Source organism: Vulpes lagopus, chromosome 3, assembly GCF_018345385.1.
Source record: "Vulpes lagopus strain Blue_001 chromosome 3, ASM1834538v1, whole genome shotgun sequence".
NCBI lineage: Eukaryota > Metazoa > Chordata > Mammalia > Carnivora > Canidae > Vulpes > Vulpes lagopus.
The window spans coordinates 133104501-133126828 of record NC_054826.1 but is presented as its reverse complement, the minus strand read 5'-3'; the positions used below and the strand labels follow the sequence as shown (position 1 = coordinate 133126828).

At 37.7% G+C, this 22328-nt stretch overlaps 1 protein-coding gene across 7 annotated transcripts in view; it reads left to right on the top strand.

Moving 5' to 3' along the window:
- NTNG1 (netrin G1) overlaps window positions 1-22328 on the top strand; it is a 306784-nt gene that overhangs the window by 160411 nt on the left and 124045 nt on the right. For all 7 annotated transcript variants that reach the window (XM_041749732.1, XM_041749734.1, XM_041749731.1 and 4 more), the window contains exon 3: window positions 6044-6684. In XM_041749732.1, coding sequence (XP_041605666.1) covers window positions 6044-6684 — 641 coding nt within the window. The remainder of the gene's footprint in view (window positions 1-6043; window positions 6685-22328) is intronic.

Below are 22328 nucleotides of genomic sequence, written 5' to 3'. Positions count from 1 at the left end.
GTGGCTCCTTTGACTTGAGAATGTATTTGGCTCCTTCTTAGAAACTTGGTCATCTTGATCTGTGCAGCCTTCACCAGTTTGAGGATCCTGACCATAATCCTCTGTGGGGATTTAGACATGTGTCTATTATGGCCCATAATCTGTGATACGGCCTCTAGTATTCTTGTTGCAGAAAGGTTAAGCCCTCCCGTCTTTATTCCTGAGTAAAAACGTCCACATGGTATTAGTATCGTCAGGGAGCAGATTGAAACAAGCAACAACTTCAATCAGGTCTTAAGCCTGTGTCTATGCCAGGAAGAAATCTTTGTGATGAGCAAGGGGCTCCATTAGAAAACAGAGCAGTTGGTTTTTCACTCAGGAGTTACAAAAAGAAAACTCTTGATCCCCTATTATTCTTAGAGTGGCCATATTTCCCAAAGTAAAAATTTGGCCCTCATGGTCTGACAAATGTATAGGTACCTTTGTCACCGTACTTTCAAAATATCTAAAGTTAAGACAGTCCCATAATATTCAGGCTACATTGTTAACATGTGTATACTCCACTTTGGGACCCAACATGCCAATTAACAGGGCGGGTTACAAGTGAGATTGCACTCTGATTTGTAGAGATCGCTGCCCTTTATTTACAAAGGGATAATGAACAACTGGAAACATGTCGCCTTGTGGACCTACTGGAAGACATGAAGAGTTTATCCTTATAGCTGTAAGTCTAAGTCATCAAGGCCTGTCAGTACTGGTGGTGCTGACACTTATCTTTTGGATTTCTGGAGAAGGTATCCGCCATCTTGAATCATACACACCTCTGGTTCTGATTTCTCTCTGCTCTTTCTATCACCAGTAACAAAGCTATAAGACCTGGAGAGGACACCTCAGCCTGAGCAATGAGCATCAGCTCTCAGACTCAGAGTAGCCTGAGTATCTTCAGAAGAGTCTGAAGATGAGGAGCCTTCCTGTGTTATAGCCAGGCAAGAATCTGGACTTAGGGAAAGGAGTGAGCAAGAAGTTCCAAAAAGGGACTGGGCGCAGGGTTTCCTAACCACCAAAAATTACACCAATGAAAGAGAAGAAAAGGCATCCATCACCTCAAGATGATAGCCTACCCCAACAGTTAAAACGTGTGCTCATAGGTCATCTCTCTGAGAGATGAACAGTGGACTATGCTACCTGTTTCTTCACCCTTTTAAAACCTTGCCTTGGCAGAGACCTAGCGATACCTATTTCAAAGTCACGTTGGAAACAGGTTGGGAGAGCTATCCCAGAATACTGTTTCTGCTCCCTTTACTTAAGTGTCTTTTTTTTTTTTTTAATGTCACCTAGTGAGCAAATAAGCAAGGATGTGCCAGATGCAGATGGGTGTGAGGCAGCCCTGTCTTACTGTTTTTCACAATTGGTGTGTTAACCCAAATGCTTCTCACCACCACTTGTAAGTACATGCCTGCTTGGCATTTAGCACCATACACTTGAGTAGTGTACATCTTATGATGATTCCAGACATTTCCAACTGTCGTTCCCAGTTGTTTGCCCATAAGGTAAAGCTTGGAAGGGGAAGTTCAAAATGATAGGAACCACAAGTATTGCCTTAATATTGCTTACATGGGATTTTCTTTTTTAACTCTGAAAGGTCTAGCACATCCCAGTTGAAAGGAGAGTCTTGTCAAAGTATCTCTTGCCAGAAGGAAGGTAATTTTATCAATAGACACAATAAAAACATGTCTCAAATTTTATTTATCCTTTTAAGTTCTGAAAGCGCATTAAGTAACTTAATTTCAGTTCTCCCAGAGGTAAAATATTAACATTTTTTAAATGAAATTAAGCATCACAATCTTCATCTTCTAATTGTTACAAAGAACATTTAGCAGTAATATCTGTTTAATTATTTAGGCATCTCTTAATGGTGTAAATATTATCAGTGCAGTCATAAATATTTTCTGCTTTGTCCATAGACAATCAGTTAAGAATCTGTTGCTTGTAGGACTTAAATTAAGATCTATTTAAAGCTGCCTGCTGGCCACAAAATAATTACTTACACTTGCTAATGCTTGAATCTGTTAGATTTAGCAGCAAGAAGTGTTCTTTGCTTTCACAAGTAGGGGAAAGTTATATTTCTTATATAAATTTCATTGTTAATGGTATTAGGGAGGATTAGGGTGGGGTTGAAGTAGTTGAAAATTTAATTAATATAATCCTTTTAACAGCAATTGTTTTCATATTGATAATTCTCTGTAACAACAGTATTACAGATCACACCCATGTGAAATATTTACATGAAATATTTGTGTATAATCTCTCCTCTAGCTTTCTCTTTCTAGAATAGTAAGGTTTTCAGCTTCTTCGGCTGTCTCTCTCTCTCTCTCTCTCTTTTTTTTTTTTTTCATTCTCTCTCACCACAAATGTAGGCTTTTTTTTCTTAGGGAACCAGAATGAAACCTTTCTCTTTTTCCTACTAATTTTCTCTCAATATCATCATCTCTTAGGAAGTTACATTAATGGTCATCAAATCATGAATCTTCTAAAAGAGCATGAGGGCTATGAAATAATTATGGTTCAAATTGATTTTTTTTTTTTGGATCTATAGCCATTGGTGTAGATTCTCATTAGAAATGATTTGTTTACTCATCCATTTCAATAAATTGCTATGCTGGTGAAATTATCACTAAGAGTAGAGTCAGATGAAGGACGAAACTATCATTCTGGTCAAACTCTGATCATCTCCGGTGTAAATAAGGAATCGTTCTTAATCTGCTCAAATGTCATGTTATCTAGGAGAAGCTTTCTCTGACCTCCCTATAAATTTACAGTCAGTATCCGTCCTCCAACACCATGCTTTCCTTTAATTGGTTTTATTTTTCCCCATAGCAGTTATCACCAACTAACATTATAGAACATTATGTATTTGTTTAGTGCATCTCCCCCAACTAAAACGGAAGCTCTACTGAAAGTCAGGACTTGGATTTGTTTACTACTGCATCTTGAAAGCCAAGACAAGTACCTTAAATATAGGAGTATAGTAGGCAATCAATAAATAATTATTGCATGCATGAAACTTTTTCCCCATTTTTCAGGTACCTTAAAGCACCAGATCAGTGCCAAGCAATAAAATTGTCTTCTTGTCCTGGCATGCATTTTGATGGCTGACAATTTAATGTAAATGTAAGCATTTATCCTGAGCTGGCTGTCCTGCTGAGCCCCAGTGGAAGGGTGTCTTTGCAGAACAAAAGCAGAGACCGAGTGCTTTGTGTGGTCATGTCTTCATTAAAGGACTAAAACTGGGTTATACTGTGCTATCTGGCATCCACACGTTTACAATTTTAAGAGTAATATAAAGCAGAGAATCTCAAAGGATGTTCTCCAGGACACTACTTCTACGGCATATAAGTAGGGGTTACTAAAGCGAAAAGGTGCTCCATAGTGAAATAAAGTTTCTCAAAGTAGGTATTGTTACATGAAGCTAAGGAAGATTCATAACTTGAAGACATCTTAGATGTATGATAATGCTCATTAGGGCTCTCTAGGGCAAGATCTGAGGCTGTGTTTCCCAAATTAATTTGACCTTAGACTCTTCCTTTCTACTACCAACCCTGTTTCTAAGACTGGGTTGCATCATGGATAACACCATTGACTTGGAACTGACAAGGGGAGGGCAAGAGATGTGGGTCTTGGCTTTGCCTCTTACTCACTTTGTTATATGACATTGGGCAAATTACGAAACACTTGCGTATGACTCAGTTTTCTCCTCTGTAAAGCAGTAGTGGACAGGATTGCCCAGGATAATGTATGTAAAGTGTCTGACTCATAAGTGCTACATAAGTGGTGGTTATTGTCAACACCTTTTATCGAATGTAGGAATGAATGCTTTTTAGATAGATATCCTCAAGTATATTTCCTAAGATGCATTTGCTAGGGTAGACTCAGACCCCAGAATCAGCCCGCTGTGCCTCGCTCTCTGTCTCTGCACCCTATCCCCATCTGAGAAGATGTGCACATCTATGCTGAAGTCGAAGAAATGCTGTCTTTCAACATGACTTAATCCGGATCTCTGATAACTCACTTTGGTATATCCTGCAGAGTTGATTTCCTGTGTTTTGATACCCTTGACCTCAGATGAGGATGCTTTTGTCAGGAGGAAGGTGGTAGCATCCAAGTTAATGATTGTGCAGATGGCTACATGCTGGTAGATTTTGAAGTGACCATATTTTTTCAGTAAATTTCAAACGAAGGTGTGATTTGTGTAAATCTGACCCCTTCCAGTAAATTGTGCATTTACATATATTTAGAATTTATAAACCTTGACAGATTCCACAATATTTATAGCCCTCCAGAAAAAGCCTTTGCCAGTTTGCAGAGCTTTGCATTTGGCTCTCTGGTATGCTTAAGAGAGTTTAAATAATAATAAATTTGGTGATATATTCCACCTGGAACAGAAACTTATTTTCCCCCCTTGGCTCGTTTTGAAGGGGATACTATAAATAGTGCCACAGACGCTGGGATCAGGAATAGGGAATTGAAATTCGAGAGAGAAGTACAGAAACATTTCCATTATCACTGATGCCTTGAATGTATTTTTAAAACAGATCTGTTCCTCAAATAATGTACCTTCTCTCCTTTCTCCTGCCCCATCTCAATTATACTTGAGTCCCCCAAACCTGTTGCCAGCTTTAGGATTCAGTTGCACTAATGGGAAAGAGAGAGTGAAAGTATTAGCTGACTAGGTAGGAGAAATTGCCTCTAGGGAGACCAAAGCAATTCTCCAGTGTTCATCTTACATTTCACGGGAGTCAGCTGGTAACTGAGCGTCGGGGTCTAAAATGTAAATTCATTATTTGAGACCCAGCTCATGCATCCTGCAGGTATGATGAAAAGCTCTCAGTCCATGAAAAAAGGGGGGAAAAATCTAATTGTAATTACAAGAGAAAGCCTAAGGACAATGTGAGAGGGTCGATTCTTTCACCCATCCATGTTTATAATTACCCAGTAGAGGATTAGGGAGAAATGCCTGAATAGTTGACTCCAAATGATACCATTTATTTTCTTAAACACAAAATAAACAAAAATCAGGGAGCCAGCTGTTTGCCATGGAATCATCTGATGAAAACTGAAGGCAGTCATTAAGTGTAGCGTAAGTGGCATTATAACTTGTGATTGATACAAGATTTATTTCCAGCTTCTTGTTTGAGTGGACTGTGAAGGAAACAAGCCTTTGTCAGGAGGGAAAAAATAGTCGTGGCTAACATCCCCGGACAGCTGACTATGGGCCAGTACAGAGTACCACACCGGGTAGCTGTGGCTCACGCTTCTCATTAGGTACCGGACGCTCCTATCCTCAGAACTTGGAGCACGCCTCTGCCCCAAGTCTTTGCTGTGCGATCCCCTTGCCTCGAGCTAATAGGATGGCAGATGTTTGGATCAAGCCCCAGAGCCTGTAGTATACCACATTTTAATGATTTGTGGTGAACAAAGTAAATGCTTTAAGAGCAGGTTTTATGAAGCAGGGACCTAGTTAAGTGTGATGGATTTGAGGCAATGCAAGAAGAAGCTGAATGTTGGATGGGGGGTATTGTTTCCCAAACAGGACACAGGTATCTACAGTTCATTGCTAATTCTAAAGGTTTCCTTGAAAAATGACTTTTTCAAGAACTGTGCTCTTGAAGAACGTCCTTGAGGCCTGGAGGTATTTCCTTGCTTTTCTATACCATCTTTCTAAGAGGACGCAGAGGTATTGAGCTGTTAGACAGTTGCTCCGTATCTTTGTGCTTCTGGGACCGCATTATGGGTCTAACACATATGGGATAAATAAACTGTTTCATTTCTTAAAGCCCATGGAAGGAAACAAGACAAGAAAATTACCATATTGTTTCATTTAAAAAAAAAAAAAACGATTAAAGAGGAGAATCCAGTTAGAGCAAATAAAAATGATTACTGCAAACAGGGTTCTCCCCCCCCCCCACTTTCTTTCTCTCCTAGTCTTTTACTCAGCAATGGCAATCTGCCAAGACTTGTGTCAAACCAGTGTTTTGATGCACCCTCTTTTGTTCTTCTTCCATAGGGCAACCCCTACATGTGCAATAATGAGTGTGATGCAAGTACCCCTGAACTGGCGCATCCGCCTGAGCTGATGTTTGATTTTGAAGGAAGACATCCCTCCACATTTTGGCAGTCTGCTACTTGGAAGGAATATCCCAAGCCTCTCCAGGTTAACATCACTCTGTCTTGGAGCAAAACCATTGAGCTCACAGACAACATAGTTATTACCTTTGAATCGGGGCGTCCAGACCAAATGATCCTGGAGAAATCTCTCGATTATGGACGAACATGGCAGCCCTATCAGTATTATGCCACAGACTGCTTAGATGCTTTTCACATGGATCCCAAATCTGTGAAGGATTTATCACAGCATACAGTCTTAGAAATCATTTGCACCGAAGAGTACTCTACAGGGTACATGACGAATAGCAAAATAATCCACTTTGAAATCAAAGACAGGTTTGCGTTTTTTGCTGGACCATGGCTGCGCAATATGGCTTCTCTCTACGGACAGCTGGATACAACCAAGAAACTCAGAGATTTCTTTACAGTCACAGACCTGAGGATAAGGCTTTTGAGACCAGCAGTTGGGGAAATATTTGTAGATGAGCTACACTTGGCACGCTACTTTTACGCGATCTCAGACATAAAGGTGCACGGAAGGTAAGAAAACATCTGTCTGACTTGAATGAAAGTGGTTGTCCAAAGAAAATGCCAGTGTGGTGGTCCCACTGCTGTAGAGTCACATTTGTCACTTCCTACTACAGCATTTTCTCAGGAACACCAGTCTAGAGCTGGGTTCAGAGAAATTCGAGGCCCCTCTGACTCAGCAGTAATTTGTGATTCCAGACTCACTGTCACTGAACCTGAACCTGGCAGGATTTCTTAGAATTTAAGCAGAAGAAAAAAAAAAAAGCAGCAACTTATTTGAATCCAAGGAACTCCCTAGATCAGGGGGTGGTTTAAGTCTTTAAGGCAATGAAGCCAGGGAGAACAAAGCCAGCTGCTCTAGAAAGGATACTGAAAAACAAGAAATACATCTTTCCATTGTTTTTAAATGCCAGACAGGGTTTCTACATGGTACAGCTCTCTGCTTATGTTTCATTGCATTGCACACAAAAAAAAGTTTCTAAACTGCAACTATATCCCTTTAAATTTATTAAATCAGAACCAAAAGCATTTAAGAAGCACGATGCATTTGTTAAAAAGGAGGGAGCCCTGCTTTTCAGAGTTTTGGTGGTTATTGACTTAAAAAGATAGGCTGCCATTTAAATATGGTCCTGAGAGGCAGGCTCCCTTCATTTTGGGGGCCAGTTACACATGGACCAGAGTTTAAACCCCTTAATGGTCAACAGGCTGACATATCTTTGATTTTGATACTACATCAGAGACATACTTGAGCAAGTTTCCAAGAATTTTGAGGATGTTTTAATGAAAAACTCAAGTAATAAAAAAAAAAAAAAACTCAAGTAATAAGAACCAGGGACTCTAAGGTAGAGCTGTTCAACCAGATTTCTAACTGTGGTATGGTTGGTATCCACATAACCAACTGATGGGAGTTGAAGCATGAGGTAATTAGTTGGGAAAACTAAAGATGAGTGAGGTATACTGCAAAATGGAAAAAAGAGATAGCAAAGCAACAACCATCCTAAAAATGCCAAGACAGATTTAAGTCAGAATATATGAGGTTAAGAATATAAACAGTCCATAAATCATGGAGCTTTCACTAAGCAATCATAAAATTTAAATAAATACAGCAGGCTGCATTAAGTTTACTGGCTTCCAGCATCCCTTAGGGCAGCCCAGGCCTCAGAAACTGGAGAAGTGTTGAGACTCCCTGGTCTTTCCAAGAGTTGACTCAGTCTATCTTTTGATGATAGTGTTGTTGTATATATACACTAGAAGGAAGGAGAGGTCACTGATGTTAAGGTAAAGGCCATAGAGGGCACACAGAGTGGAGTGGTGGGCATGACCTCAGTATGGTAGTAGAGGTTTCAGAATTTTAACTGTGGGAAGTGGTAGGAACAGGTGGCCACCTACTCTCAACTTTGTTCTAGTTTCAAGTTCCTTCTTGAAGAGTCAGGAGTCTTTAGCAATGGAGCCTCTTTAAAAACTTTTAACTAAGGTCTTGGTAACATATGATGAAGATATCTTTAAAGCAAAATAATATTCCTGAGAGCCATATGCACTGGTACAATATTGAGCTTGCGGGTTCCAGGGTGTAGAAGAAAGTTCGTGCATTAGCAGGGCGCCACGAGAGGGCAATCTGGAACTGTTGCCTGAAATGTGAATATGCTATTTATAGTAAAATGTTGCCATTTGACTCATAAACATTTTAGCAAGAGATAATGAGCTTCCAGTTCTTATTCTTGGGGACTATAATATATAAAAATAATTGATGTTGATATGATTAACAATAGCATTCTACAACAAAGTAACAAGCGTTCTGTACCTCTACAAGAATAAATGTCAAAATTCATAAACTTAGATTTGAATTTGAATCCTAGTGTTATTTACACTGTTAGATAAAATCATCTCATTCCGTTCTCTTGCAATTTGATCAATATTTAGTCCAAGCCCAAATCCATAAGACTCCAACTTCTGCAAACACTATCATATTCTACTTGTAAAGAAGACAATCTTGTGAAGCTTTTGGTTGGGAAGTAATCATTGATGGGGCTTATTTCTGTTAATGCACATTCATTTTTGTTTCCCCTTATTATTTAAGAAAGAGAGTTGTAAATACGCTTTAAAGCGACAGGCATTTTCATGCATTGTCTTTTGGGGTCAGACATACTATCCCCTAAAAGTGGCATGTTAGAAATGTAGATTCCCACCAGATTTACCACTTTTCTTTCATCCCTGATCCTACCAGTATCCTCCAACTGCATTTCAGTGGCTCTGGGGAGTTTGCAGGAACCATCCTCCCTTCTCTGGATCTCACCTCTGCAGTCTTTCCCTGTTCATCAGTCAACTGTAAGCTAGGGCGGAAGCAGCTGGGCAAGAGAGAAAGGTCCAGTAAAGGTGAGCTCCTTCCATAAGGTCCCTCTCTGTCACCTCTAAACCCTGTCCAAATTCCTCAGGGCAAAACTGATGCTGGCGTGTACTGTGCTAGGCACCAGATGGCTGGGGTATTTTTAGTCTTAGGGGAGGGACTAAGGAAACAAGGCCTGATGGCTCCGGCGTGTCTCCAGCTTTTAAGTTATATAAGGGAAATGGAGGTATTAAAGGGAGCTCCTGAGCTGCCACTGGTGCATGGGCCTCTCAGCACAGAAGCTGATACATACATTTTACCCTGGAAAACTTCAGTAGGGTTAACGGTCTAGGTCGTCTTTTTCTTAGATAGCAAAACATCTATAGAAGGATTGAATATTAATTGATGATGATGATGTCCAAAAGAAACTTCTGAGGGTTCGTTTTCAGAGACACCATCAGTATAAACTTTCCACAATACGACCAGGTCTTTGTTTCCCTCAACCCTCTCTTCACCATCCATGAAACAACTGCACCATTTAACATGCCATTACATGTCTATATCTGGTCATCATAATAATACTTTTTGAGTTGTCACTCTACTACCACCCACGACATAAGGTGGGAATTGGCATGAATTATCTGGGGAGAGTGGGCAGGTATCCATAAAATAGTGGACAGGCAATACAAGATTTTTCAGCTGTGAAACAAACACGGGTGGAGAGTCTTTGAATTGCCTCTGAATTCCGGTTCTCAACTTTCCATGCACATGTGCACATGGCCTTTATGTTTTATACTGGCTAGGACTGTTTGGTGTAAAAGTGATGTTTTGATTGTTATTAGACTAATGTAGCATTTGTGTTCCTTTTAGCATGCGACACATCTCATACCTATTTTACTGGTGACAAAAACTGTAATTCCATCTTAAAACTGTTATGCCTCTTTGGCTGCATACTTATTTTGCTTCCATTTACTCCCTCTCACTGTGTATTTATTAATGGAGGGAAAAGAGGAAACATGGCTGTTGGCAATCTCAGCGACTCCATAGTACTTACATTGTTCAATAAACCTAATAATCTTCATGGACTAATTCTGACTTATGGATGTCCTACTTCAGTAAATCAGGGTGATTTTCTCTAGTGAATAATAGACGAGTGCAGTGTGCCAGTACCTTAATTAAAGAGTGGCTCTCTTAGTCTTGATCTCATTTTAATTTACAGGGTAATACTACAATAATATCACTAATGGAAGGTACATTAAAGGGCATCAAGTAGTATTAACTGTATTAAATTATGGTACTTGTGTTAATTAACTGCTGAAGCAAGATGGTTCTAATGGCCAAAAAGGTCGTCTAATGCATAAATAAAATCTACCCAGATGAGGGGTGAGAGGAGGGGTGAAGAGTAGATATTTGTTCTAAACCCTTTTTTTATACAGATAGGAAGTTCAGTTATAGGCTATTAGATATAGATAATGTCCAAAGTGTTTTCTTACATATTTAGAAATTCTGATTTTGAATTTTTTTGGAAATTATAATTTTTGAATGTTTTGTTTCCTTCTAAGTGTTCCACAATTAATTGAAAAGTTGAACATTATATTTGTCAGATGCATAGGTTTTATAGACTGTTAACTCAGTATTATTTATTGTTTCTTTGAGCTGAGCAGTTTCAAGGAAGTAATGTGATTGTAATAATTGTTAAATCTGAAAGACAAATGAACATTTGATAATGTGCTCATCTATCTGTAAGATGTGCTACTAGCAATGTATTAGGGTACTGATTTGAGACATACGATAATAGAAAATCTTTTTCGACTTCAAAAACCTTAGAAGAGAATTGTCAGAACTTTTCTTGGTGGCCTAGAAAAATCTTACCCACATCTCCATTACTTGCCTTGCTACACAATATTTCTAAACATAATAATCAATCATTTTTTCTCCATGGTGTATATTCATTACTTACCCCTTGCAGTGCCTACCCAAGCACCTCACAGGTAGTCAGTTGGCTGTCCCTTACTCTACAGAATGGATTTTGCCTTCTGTGCCCTCATTGTTTACCTTCAAGAAAGAAGTCAGGGGGCCCTAGCTCAGAAGTTACACTTCTCCACTCTTGTGTCCTCTGCCTCACTACTGCCCCAGCTCAGAACCACACCCTCCCTGCCTGATACCAGGATCTGCAAAGCTAATGGGGACAGGGACAAAACCACTCTGCGTAGGTGTCTAGAGTGAGGAAGGCCCCCTACACTCTCGCCCTTGGGAGGAATCAGATATATTTGTAAATGCTCACTGTTTAAATGTCACTCCCCAGTATTTGCTGTAATTAGGACAAAATGAGGTTGAAATTTGCTTTCTTGAAGCTAGGCATTCAGATTGCTATGGAAAAATATGTGATGTTAGATAAGCAAGAACATTGGGGAAGTTTAAAAGTATCAAAACAGTAGGGTATTTCTTGAAATTTTCTCAAATAATTTGGAAAAAATCATGTAATGTGAAAGTGCTCTGTTACCAGACGCTTACCAGTTACCCTGCAAGTTCTCTAACCACAGGTTTTTCCTAGCCACAATGTGAATAAATTTACCAAAATATTTACTTTTCACCTACCCTGTGAGAGGCGTCCTGCAAGGCGCTTTTAAAGCACTGGACCTGGCATTCGTTCATTCTGCTCAATTAGTCCTAATTATTGAGGTTGGGCTGTACTACTGCTTAACAGATTCTGCTTTTATAACACCTTCCCTCTTTCTGTCACCAAAAAAAAAAAAAAACTTATTTTCCACCCTGGGACAGATTCTGGGCTAGACAGTGGGTATATAGAGGTATACAAGGCATAGCCAATGCTCTCAAGGAGCCAAAAGCAGATGGGCACAGGCACGTAAACAAAAACCTATGACAATGTGGGGTAAGTGCTTTGACCATGGGAATGGGTGACGTGCGCTGATGACGTGGAAGGGTACACTCATTTAATCTGAGAATCCCAGGAAGAACTTTGATGAGCAAGCGACATTTGCATGGTAACTTGAAATCTGTGCTTTAGAATGCCAAGCAGCCAGGGCAGAAGGGATATTCTCGGTGACAAATGATGCTTACGAACAGCATAGCATGTTAAGGAAATCCAAATAGCTGGGAAGCAGTGAAGTGGACAAATCCTGGGAGATGCTCTTCCATCTTCATCGTCTCTCCATGGACCTTCAGCACCTCCAAGAAGCATTGAAGGATTCCTGCATCTGGGCTTCTGAGCCCCCCATGTCCTAGGGAATCTAAAATGATATGGGTTCTCATCTATCAACAAAAGACAGGTAAGAAGCATTGTAAGGTAGTGTGTGAGAGGATATTTCAGTGCAGCTGTGATGGGCGAGGAACTGCAGGAGAGACAAGGAGAGCGGTAACACGGCTCAGTAGTGGAGCAGCTGTAACTCCAAGTCCTGATGCCCAAATGGGAAGTCCAGAAAAGCTCTCTAAATCCCACGGAAGCCATCATCACATAAGGGTTTGAGAGCTGCTTACAAAGTCAATAGGACTTGGTGACCAATCAGATTTTGACAAAGGAAGGACTGGAGGCAAGACTTTGGTGGGATTCCAAGTGGAGAGTTCAATCAAGGATTTTAAAATACTGCTCTGGGGTTGCAGAGAGAGGTTGGAGCTGGAAACAAAGGTTTGAAGATTATCACCTTACATGTGATGGTTGGAGTTTAGGGAATGGATGACTATGGTAGGGTATTTTCCCTTACAATTATAAAAGACTATGGTCACTTACAGAACATTTTCAGAACATTTAAAGACAGTGGTAGACTACGTTTAAAATGTAGTTTCTGAAGGAAATTGAGAAATAATATGAAAAATAGGAGGAAATCAGAAAAGGAGGAATGAATTAAGGTCATTCTAATAGAGTCCATCAACATTTAAGTAATAATCTACATTTGTATGGCATTCAGGTTGCAAAGTTCTTGTCAGGTACCTTCTTTCTTTGAATCCTCCCAAGAAACTTCTGAGGCAGGTATTATTTAACCCCATTTTTCAGACGAGGAAACTGAGGACCAGAGAAGTTCATGACTTTTGTTTTAAACACCTCACACATAATAAAGTGAGAAAATCATGTTGCTTATTACAAACCTCATGCTGTCTACTTTATGCTGTTCCAGCCACACTGTCCTGGAGTGAGTTCAATCCATATGGGAGATGTAGTATATTTTCAAAGTAGCCATCTCTCTCGACAGCAACAATGAACCAGTGAGTCTTGTGGCTCTGCCCTTCTTGGAATGTTCTGGGAGTCACCCTCTCTGTCTTGGCTCTGTATTTCACTATACCAGATCACTGTGTGTTTATCTGAACTCTAACTTCTTAACTCATTTTTATCAATTTTATAATGTGTGGTTCGGCTAACTCATCATATTGTGTTAGATTTAGGTGCTTCACTGCTAAAATAAAATTCTGACGTTTCTTGTTTTCTGAGGGGAGAAAAAGTAAAGAAATTAACTGAATTTTCTAAGTGTTAATCTTCCCCCTATATTTTCCCATAAACTTTCAACACCTGCAACCACTTCTGCTTAATGGGCATCACCAAACACAAAACAAACCGCAGATATTAATGGTTAACCTTGGAAATGACCAACCACCCTCGCTTATTTTAAGAGAGTTACCTTTCATTTGAGAATAATCTACTTTTCCTATTTACTCCCCTTTATTAGTCCACATTCTCTCTTCTGCGACTATAGTGAATAAGTGTACTACCTCTTTCATATAGTAACATTTCATAGATTTGCAGTCAAGGATCCTATCAAGTCCTTTTTTTCAAATTAAATGAATATTTAACCATTTTTCCATCCAAATTTTTAAAATTTAATTTCTTCTGCTTTTAAAATGAGAATGAAGTTCTGTAAATAAAAGCATTCAAATTAAAAGTTTAGTGACCATAATTAAAAATAAAAAAAAAACACAAAGCATTGCTACTTAACTCCACTGGAAATGCTTAGAATAAAGATTTGTGGTATGAATCCATTCTAAGTGGACAACTGAGTGCCTTTCTGATTTGGAACATATTTCTTAAGTCCTTGAGGATTTTTTGAATTACAAGGAGAATATATGCATAAGCAGCTCATTTTCCTCTGAGGTTTGCACCATTATAAGGAGAAAATATATCTAATAATTCCTCCAATTAAATTATAAACTTCATTAGTGTGCAGAAAAACAACCCAGTTTAAAAGCTTGTCTCCTTATCCTGAATTCCCCAGTGCCATAGATTTTTTTAAACTAGTGGGTCATTAAAGGAAAGATGTCTCCTTTTTAAGAAACAAAAGGATAGTTAGGCAAAATACCACATAATTAAAAAGTGAAATAATTTCCTCCCTCACTTAATTTAACATTTGTATAAGAAGCTACATTCTGGCTACATCTATATGCCCAAACAATGGAAAACAGAGATGCCCTCAGCTCTTGTGTCCAACTTCTGAAGCCATGCTTCTAAATCTGATTCAGTGGCAGACATGTTTAGAAGATCTTGCTGTTTCTTTGTCTCTAGGACCAGTGGTATTCCTGACAAATTAGGAGGTCATGGCCATTGGTTTAAATTTATGTAAGAGTTTTTGTGGGTATATGGAATCAGTGGTTCAGTAGAGACGCCATTTCCATTCATTCTAAGAGCAAATGTATTCATGTCATATGCTTTTTCAAAGTAATGGGTTTATCGTAGTAATTTGATTGTGTGAATATGTTGATCTCATTGCAACATAGGTCTATATTTCAAGTAAGTAACTTTCAGAACTATATATTTTAGTTTAACAAGAATGAACTGCATTGCATATAAGATGGTTGCTACTTCTACCTCTGTTTTATAAATAAGAAAACTATCTGAATAAGGTCATTGAGTCAGTGGCAAAGGGGAAAGGAACATTTTAAAATACTTGTTTTGGGAAATGAATTTTCTCCTGAAATTCCACTTGAAAATCATTGGGTGAATGGATAGACTAGGTTTTAAATCTACATATAGGAGCCTCACAAATCCCATTGGTCCACAGAACCTCATACAGAATATTGTTCAGTTAGGATAGCTATTGTATCAGCTCTTCTTACTTTGTGACTGGTACCTAAGACAACTGATATTGGGTTAGGAATGTATTGAGAAGACAGAGAGCAAAAAATTAGGACCTCAAATCATTGTCTTACTTTAGAAGGAAACATTGGCTAGGAGTCAAGAGAAATAGGTTCTAGCTCCAGCTCTGCTAATAATTCTGTGAGCTCAAAGCAAGTCCCAACCATTGTGAGTATAGTCTCCTCACCTACAAAGTGAGAATGTTACACTACATTAGTTTTTGAAAATTACTCTTCAAATAAAGGCCGTAATGGTCAAACACATTCAAACACATTTGGGAAATGTTTGCAGTATTTCTTTCTAGAAGAATCACAATATATATTAACAGATTAAAGTCCCTGAGATACCCTACAATAAAGAAACATTTCCATTTTATTTACCCAGAACCTCGCAAACTTAGCCAAAAAAAACATCTATTACTACCCCCATATAAATAGCATCAATAGAATTCATGTAGGGTAACAAAATCCCTTTACTTCAGTCTCTAATATTATTGGACTTTTCATATGATTTAAGAAAATAAATTAAAACAACCTGTGTGTATGTGCATGTGCATGTGTGTGTGTGTGTGTGTGTGTGTGTGTGTGTGTTTGAACTATTTGCAGTGCTAAGAACAGATTGATACTTCACAGTGGGGTCTAATTTTAGCTATCATCTTTTCTATATTGTTGCTACATTGGGTAAAAAAAAATGAGACTATCTTAAGGAAAGTATGGCCTTGATAGGGAGTACCTTTCTTTTTTTAACTGTTGCTCTTATTTTTTGAACCTTAGGGAGTACTGTGTATCTTTCTTTAAGAATTATAGGAAATTAAGTACAGTATTGGAATAGATAGGGATATTTTTGTTTTGTTTTTAAGCTTGAGAAATTGTGATGGAAGATGCAAAGATGTAAAAAATGAAATGCCAAGTGGTACAATCTGGTCTGTTTCAGAGATAAATAGAGATGTTGGAAGATTTCTATTTCTCTCGAATATAAGCTTTTCAAACTCTAATTACAGCAATAAACTAAAATCATGTATTTAAAGGAAAATAAGATTAACTCATATTTAATATATTCTTTTTTATTTTTTTTCATTTGCTTTGGAAGATATTCTTGAAACCACAGGCTGATTTTAGTTAAGTACGTGTTGCCTTTCTTTTGCTCCCTTAGGAGTGCTAATGAATAACAAATGAGAGCCCCACAAAACCAAAAATAGTATACAGCTAAGGGATATCACCTTGTCTAGGAACTGTGTTTTTGCCCTGGCTGCTTTTACTCATTTTGTCTTAGTGGAATATCAGGGAAGTGAAGCTATTACCATATATTGGTGATATCCATGAGTCATTATAAATCTTCCAGTGTTGCTAGGAACAGAAAACAGGGCGGAGAGGGAGTCAAGAGATGATGGGAGGGGTAAGTCTAAGAGGTCAGCAATTTGTCAGGGTAGGAATAGACAGCATCATGAATTCCTGTACTGGAATTACATAGGCAGCTTATATGCCAAATAGAATTAGAGCATTGCAAAATCATTTCTTTTAGAACTGAAAGAAACTATGACATAATGTAATCTAACTCTCTCTTTTTCGGATGTGAAATAAGAGTGGTTAAACCAACTAGCCAAGGGTGATACTGTTACAGAAAATAGACTCAGATGGAACTTGTTGTATTTTACTCACTGACCTGTCTACTGCACCTAGAACTGGGCCCGGCCCATAGTAGGGAAAAGTGTTTATTGATGGGGTGAGTGAATGTCTGTGGAATATCCTTTGGAGCATCATGTAAACCAACAATTCTAAGTATCTTATACTCTTTTCACTTCTTATTCTGTGAACACCTTTGTATATTACTTACATAAGACTGCAAGGGAACTGGAGATAAAGCCAATATTTTTGGTAATGCCACTTCATCTGAAATACTAAAATTGCAAAGCTTCAGGCTTCAACCAATTGTCCAAAGATAGAGAATACAGCTTATCTACTTCAGATATCAGAGTCATGTATCTATTCATGTAAATGAGTATCACTCTATCCAGACAGACATTATTTATTTTATTATTGTTTGATTGGTGCTTTCAGATCAAAAATTGTAACTCATAATTTCTTTTCTGGGTGAGAACAAGTCCATGAAAAGAATCAGACTCTTCTTCCCACTCTCAAAATATATTTAGTAAAATCACAATAGCACTGTATGTCCCAAACCTGTCTTCAAGTGACATTTGTCTCTTGGGTTCAGCAACAAAGGAGTTAAAAATATATATAACAGCCATCTTACAATTTGTAAATGAGGCCTTTAAATATTGATAGAGCCAGTTTTGGGTTTCAAAAAATTTGAGATGAGGAGACAAGGAAACAGGCAGTGACCTTTTATGAACATATGTCTTAACTAAAATAATTCAAGTTCATTATATACTCTTAAGTAGGAAAAGAGAACTAAAAATATTAATAGTTATGAGAAGAAGGTAGAAAGAAAATGAAAGAACATAATGCATGGCTAGCTCAGAGTGGTGAAATTATGGATAATTTTATTTCTTTGTAATTGTATGTAGTTTTCACATTTTATTCATTGAACATATCATTGAATAAAATCAATTTTTTTGAATAAAATTAATTTTTAAAATAAAGTTAAAATTTAGTAAGGTTACAGGATACAAAATCAACACACAAAAGTCAGTTGTGTTTCTATACACAAACAATGATCCAAAAAGGAAATTAAGAAAACAATTCCAGGGATCCCTGGGTGGCACAGCGGTTTGGCGCCTGCCTTTGGCCCAGGGCGCGATCCTGGAGACCCGGGATCGAATCCCACGTCGGGCTCCCGGTGCATGGAGCCTGCTTCTCCCTCTGCCTATGTCTCTGCCTCTCTCTCTCTCTCTCTCTGTATGACTATCATAAATAAATAATTTTAAAAAAAATTAAAAAAAAAAGAAAACAATTCCATTTACAACAGCATCAAAAAGAATAAATACTTAGGAATACACTTAACCAAAAAGGCAAAATATTTGTACACTAAAAACTATAAAACATTGCTGAGATATTGAAGGAGACTATAAATGAAGAGAAATCTCCTGTTCATGAGTTGGAAGACATTAAGATGTCAGTTCTACCCAAAATGATCTATAGAATCAATGCAATCTCTATCAAAACCCCAGTGACACTTTTTGCAGAAGTAAAAAAATCCATCATAAAATTCATATGGCATCTCAACTCCACATAGCCAAAGCAATCTTGAAAAAGGGGAATGAAGTTGACAGTTTTATGCTTTTATTATTTCAAAAATTACAACAAAGCTATAGTAATCAAAACAGTACGTATCTGTATATAGACTATAGAGCAATAAAATATAATAGAGTCCCAAAATAAACCCTTGCATATTATCACTAAATGATTTTTGAGAAGGGTGCCAATACCACTCAAAGAGAAAAGAGAATCTTAAACAAATGGTATTAGGAAAACTAGATACACACATGCAAAAAAAAAAAGTAGAACCTTATCTTATACCATATCAAATATTAACTCAAAATGGATCAAAGACCTAAATATAAGAGCTATAACTATGAAACTTTTAGGAGAAAGCATGAGGGAAAACTTCATGATATTGGATTTGGCAATGATTTCTGGAATGTGACACCAAAAGCACAGGCAACTAAAGAAAAAAATGGGTAGGGTGAACTTCATCAAAATTAGAACCTTTTTACACATTAAAGGATACTATCAAGAGTGGAAGGCAGCCCACAAAATGGAAGAAAATATTGCCAACTCATATGTCTGATAAGGAATTGTTATCTAGAACATATAAAAAACTTACAAGTCAACAACAAATGTGGATGTTGCACAACAATGAAAATATACTTCATGTCTCAAAACCATGCACTTCAAAATAGTTAAAATGGTAAATTATGTTTTGTGTATTTACCAAATAAAAAGTAAATAAAATTAAGTAGCAAAAAAAAGTAATACTTCTTGTCTCAACAAAGTAAAACACAGAAATTCTAAGATGTTTAACATTCCTAGTCTTTTCCTATTTTTCACTTTGAGATGAAGAAAGTTGTTGAGAAGGGCCTTGAGTTTGGAAGGGACTTCCATGCTAGTTGGGGGAAATCATAGTTTGTCAAGCAGATAGTTAATGCACAGAGGGGATTGTCTGTGTGGAGAAGAGATGAGAAGTTTGAGAAGTGGGCTTCAACGACACCTATCATAATAGTAGAAGAGGATTTTTTCATATTAGACTGAATTTTGATTTCATACTAGAGGTAAGCAATGAGGAACAACTGTAGATCTGTGTGGGGTATTATATGTTGAGGAAGATGACAATTAAAAAAAACCCACTAAGACAATTATACTACTGTCTGTGTATAAAAGGGATTGAAAGAAGGACCTTATTGATTGTTTCAGTAACCATCATGAAAGGTGATGGCTGTGAATATAGAAAGGAAGGAATAAATCTGAAAAAGCAGGTTTTGATAATACAGAGAAGCATAGCACCTGGGTGGCTCAATTGGTTAAAAGTCTGACTTCAGGTCCAGGCATGATCTCAGGGTCCCGGGACCAACCCCCGTGTCAGGCTCCCCGCTTAACATGCAGTCTTTTTGCCCCTCTCCCTCTCCTTCTCCCTCTGCCCTTCCCTTTGCTTATGATCTCTCTCTTCACAAATAAGTAAAAATAAAGTCTTAAAAAATAATAATACAGAGAAGCAAGACTGTCCCTAATATTTGCACGGTGGGAAAAGAATACAAATGAAAGCCCACATACTATATGCCTAAATAATTATAGGTTATACATTGAACTGCACCCCTGACTGGTCCACTTTCCCCACCCTGGACCCCATAGCCCACCCCCCAGGGTGTGGTTAAAAGAGCCATCATCTCAACTCAGCCAGGTCTGCTGTGTGAAAGACTGATAGCAATGTGGCACTCCTGGAGAAAGGGAGACACTGCTTCCTGGGCCTAATGCTCATAAGTAGTGACTGATCTGCCTGAACCTGTAATGGAAACCTACCCATGCAAGCATCTAAAGGGCAAGGCAAGATAGTTATTTTCTCAATACTTCACTTCTCCATTCTAAGATTTCCAGGGAGTTCTAAGCATTTCCCCAAACTATACCAAGTGCTCTGCTAGTAATGGCCAAGCATTTCCTATTATGCAAACTCTCCTGCCAATAACATCTACAAACTCTGGACTAAAAGTAGAAGCATTTGAAGATTCTAGAGAGGGATGAAGAGTAGGGAGATACTGGAAAGGAGTCAATGCTTGCAAGAAAGAAGGGCATTGAGTGATTGCCCCCCTTTTTCAGTTTTTGCTGTAAAGACAGGCCTCAGTCTCTGCCACACATTATGGCGGAGTGGATGCAATTAAAACTCAGATGGAAAATCCTCTTCTTTTATTGACTTGAACAACCAGAGGACAAGAGGCCACCACAACAACCAGAATGTCAAGAGAGAAAAGAGAAAGCGAAAGAGGAAGAAACCTCAAATATTGTGTGTAAATTCTACCTACGTCTCTGGGAGCCCCTGTATCATTAATGTGTGGAACAGCCTTCAAGCAGCCTACCTAAAGCTAAAAGAACTGAACTAAGATTTTTGGCTGCTATTGAAGAGGAGACAGTTTACAGTGTGCAGTTTGAATTTAGTCACAGTCACGGCCCACTAAACAAACAAAGTCAATTCTTTTCAGAAGAACATAACAGAATCGAGAGTCTCTACAAAGTATCACTTGTAATATCCATATACAATTTAAAAATTACTCAATATATGAAGAAAACAGAAAAAGATAACCCATATTCTAAAGAAAAGACAACTGAGACCATACTCAACATGACAAAGGTATTAGGATTTTAAAGCAGTTGTAACAATACTGAAAGATGTAAGAAAATGTGATGTTAATAAATGATGCTATGACATATTATAGGAAAATGAAGACTATAAAAAGTAACCAGATAGAAACTATAGTACTAAAAAAGTATATTTTCCTATAAAATTTTACTAGATGTACTTAACAGTAGATTGGAACTGATAGAAGAAAGAGTCAATGAACTTGATAATAGATTTGTAGAAATTATCCAACACAGAAAACAGCAAGAAAGAGGCAGGGGGAAACATGAAGGAAATTTCAGAGACCTTTAGGACAATATCAAAAGGACTAATAGATGTGTAATGGGAGTCTCAGAAAGATAAAAGAAAATGGGGCAGTAACAGTATTTGAGGAAGTTATATCCAAAATTTGCCCAGAGACATAAAGTTAGAGTGAACCCTGAGCAAGATGACAATCAGGAAAGCAGCCTGTAAGCAGATCATATGCAAACTACTGAAATCAAATGATAAGGAGAAAATCTTGAAAGGAGAAAGAGTTTAAAAAAGACGTATTACATATAAGCAAACAGCAATTCAAATGACCATCAAAATTCTCATCAGAAACAATCAAGACCAGAGGACAGTGGGATATTTTCTCAGAGCGCTGAGAGAAAAAAGAAGTAAGGGGGAAAGAAATCCCCTATCATCCCAGAAGTCTATATCCAGTGAAAATATCTCTTACAAATGAAGGTTTATTAAAGGAATTTTCAGATAAAAGAAAACCAAGAGAATGCATTGCCAGCAGGCCTGTACCAGAAGAAATGCTAGAAGAAGCTTCTCAGACCAAAAGGAAGTGAAAATAGATAAAAACTTAAAACTTCAAGAAGCAGAGAACATGGAAATTGAAAATACATACATATTTTCCCTCTTTATTTCTTTAAAATACATATAGTTGTTTAAAATATTTTATAGTATTTTATTATGAGATGTATAATGTATGTAGATATAATACATATGATAACTAGAGCATAAACTACAGCATAAAGCATAGGAAGAGGGGATAAATGGATCTATATGATTGCAAGTTCTTACATTTGACATGAACTAGTATGATATTAGCTCGAAGTAGGTGGTAAAAAACTAAGAATATATATTATAATTAAAGATTATAATCTTTAGGGGACTTATAAATAATAATTATTCAATGATTCAATAATTAAATAATAGCTTTCCTAATTTCAATATCTCAAAAGCCAATAGGCAAATCGAAATGGAGATCTTATGGAATATATAATCAAGCCAAAACTATACCACCGAAGATCAGGAAAGGGAGGAAGCACAGTTATCTGGGAGCCTATTTGCCTAGACATCCACTTTGGGTAATTTGGGGTGCCCAAAATTTTTTAAAAGTAAAACACACACACAAGCCAATGCTTAAATTTTCATCCCACCCCCCCCCCTCATTCCTCCTATCACCCATCATACTCA